This window comes from Hordeum vulgare, chromosome 6H, assembly GCF_904849725.1.
Source record: "Hordeum vulgare subsp. vulgare chromosome 6H, MorexV3_pseudomolecules_assembly, whole genome shotgun sequence".
Classification (NCBI taxonomy): domain Eukaryota; kingdom Viridiplantae; phylum Streptophyta; class Magnoliopsida; order Poales; family Poaceae; genus Hordeum; species Hordeum vulgare.
The window spans coordinates 540,393,492-540,395,537 of record NC_058523.1 but is presented as its reverse complement, the minus strand read 5'-3'; the positions used below and the strand labels follow the sequence as shown (position 1 = coordinate 540,395,537).

The window sequence follows — 2,046 nt, the reverse complement described above, 5'->3', positions numbered from 1 at the left end:
AAATTAATAGATGATTAATGGGATGATGCACACTTTTTTCAACTATGGAACCAAATAAACTACAAAATTAATTTTGCAATACATAGCTAAAATAAGCATATCCGGATAAGATGCACGGGCCTCTTGAGAGAAACCAAATTTCCTGGATATTTGTTCCCTCGGTCCATTATAAGCACTTTTTTAATGAAAACAAATACTTGATCTGATGATGCATTTATGAAGATAGCGCACGTCCTTATTTTGTGAGTGCATAGTTAAAAGTTTCTCGATATAGCATCCCCATCTTTCCCATCTTAGTCGTTCCTCCACTATAAATCAAACCTCCCCACCTAGCAAAAAATCAGCAACCTAATTTCCTTTGCTGGTTTTATCACTTTGTTGGCAATGGGTCGCAAGAAGATTGCCCTCAAGTACATCGACAATGAGTCGAGACGGCGCCGTACCTTGGAGACGCGCCGCAAGAACCTGGCAAGTAAGGCGGGTAAGCTTTCTATCATGTGCAACGCCAAGGCATGTGTGTTGGTGTACGGCGAGGAAGATGCGGCACCAAACGTGTACTCGTCCCATCCCGGGGCGGTGGATCTGCTAAATCGGTACAAAACCATGCCGGAGGGGTGGTTCAAGACGGCGGTGAACCAGGAAGACTTCCTCTGCAAGCAGCTCAACAAGCTCCAGCTCGAGGAAAACAAGGTCCGAGACCCCGAGATCAGGATCCTGCTACACAAGGCCATGCTAGGCAGCGACCTCTCCGGCCTCAAGGTCGATGAGCATGCCAGCGTAAGTAGTAGGCTGGACGAGATCCTCAAGAGCATGGGTGAAAGCATCGCGAAAATTAGTGGGCAACCCCCTATCATGCAGCCCCACGCACCATATGTCCCCGACAACATGAACATGGGGTCATCGGCGATGCATCAGGCATCGTTGCCAGCTCCATACGTCACCGACAACATGGACATGGGGTCTCCGACGATGAATCATGCACCGTCGTCCACTCCATACGTCATTGAAAACGTGGACGTGGGGTCTCCGGTGATGAATCAGGAACCATCGCCCATTCCATACGCCATCGGCAGCATGCACATGGGGTTTCCAGCGATGTATCAGGTGCAGCCGCAGCAGGTGGGTTGGCTCGACGCCCTCGACACGGTGAGATCTGGAAGGGACCTCGACGTCGTGGCCCACAATGGCTATAGCACCAATGGGCAAGACGGTGCCGGCACCAGCACCAGTGCCGGCTATAGCGCCAATGGGCACGACGGTGCTGGTACCAGCGCCAACACCGGCTCTTCCGGTGGGATGAAGCCCTGGGTTGTGGGGTTTAATTGGCAATCGGGGGGCGTCGATCCTGAAGAATCATCTTGGAATCTTTTCCCTCCAATGTAAGGTAGAATGGAGAGGACTCTTTTCCTGTAGTGTGCAGCACAGGGCCAGCTATGTGCGTCTTGTTTAGTTTGATTTAGCTTGGCATAGCTAAGATGCAGGAAAGGCAACCTTAATAAGTTGAGACATTCTGTCTCTGGATGGTGCTCTCTGAGCCAAGAAATTTTTAATTTAGTAGTTGAAATTGTTGTTATGGATCTCTTCCATGGTCCATTCTACAATCTATTTTTATTTTAGTCATTCAAATTGTTATTTGGGATCGCTTCCATGATATGTCTGTTTGATCTTCGTTGTTCAGTTGTTCATAAGTTGTAAGTTGCACTTGCTCTTTTCTAAACGTGTTTTTGTGAGGCATACTATTTTTATATAAGAAAGTTGGACTTAACTAGGGAGCGGGCGCCGTACATAAGTTTTCCCATGCGGCGGCTTCCTTCCATCAATTATTTGCATGCATGCAACATTACACAAGCATGACATCATTAAATATTCTTTTCTTATAATGCACTTAAAAAGATTTATCTTTCAAACCGTTATCTCAATTAATGATCCGCTTTCACCATTGACTTTTTCACGACGAGATCTTCAAAACTAGATCCCATGTCGCTATGTTTCGATAACTTTTATTTTCAGCGGTACTTGCCAGATTATTATCTCTTACTTGTCGCA

At 46.6% G+C, this 2,046-nt stretch overlaps 1 protein-coding gene across 1 annotated transcript; it reads left to right on the top strand.

Moving 5' to 3' along the window:
- Positions 1–348: 348 nt before the first annotated feature.
- Positions 349–1,513, top strand: LOC123404550 (MADS-box protein FLOWERING LOCUS C-like). The gene has a single exon (XM_045098475.1). The coding sequence runs from the start codon at positions 385–387 to the stop codon at positions 1,381–1,383; it is 999 nt and encodes a 332-aa protein (XP_044954410.1). The 5' UTR covers positions 349–384; the 3' UTR covers positions 1,384–1,513.
- Positions 1,514–2,046: the final 533 nt, after the last annotated feature.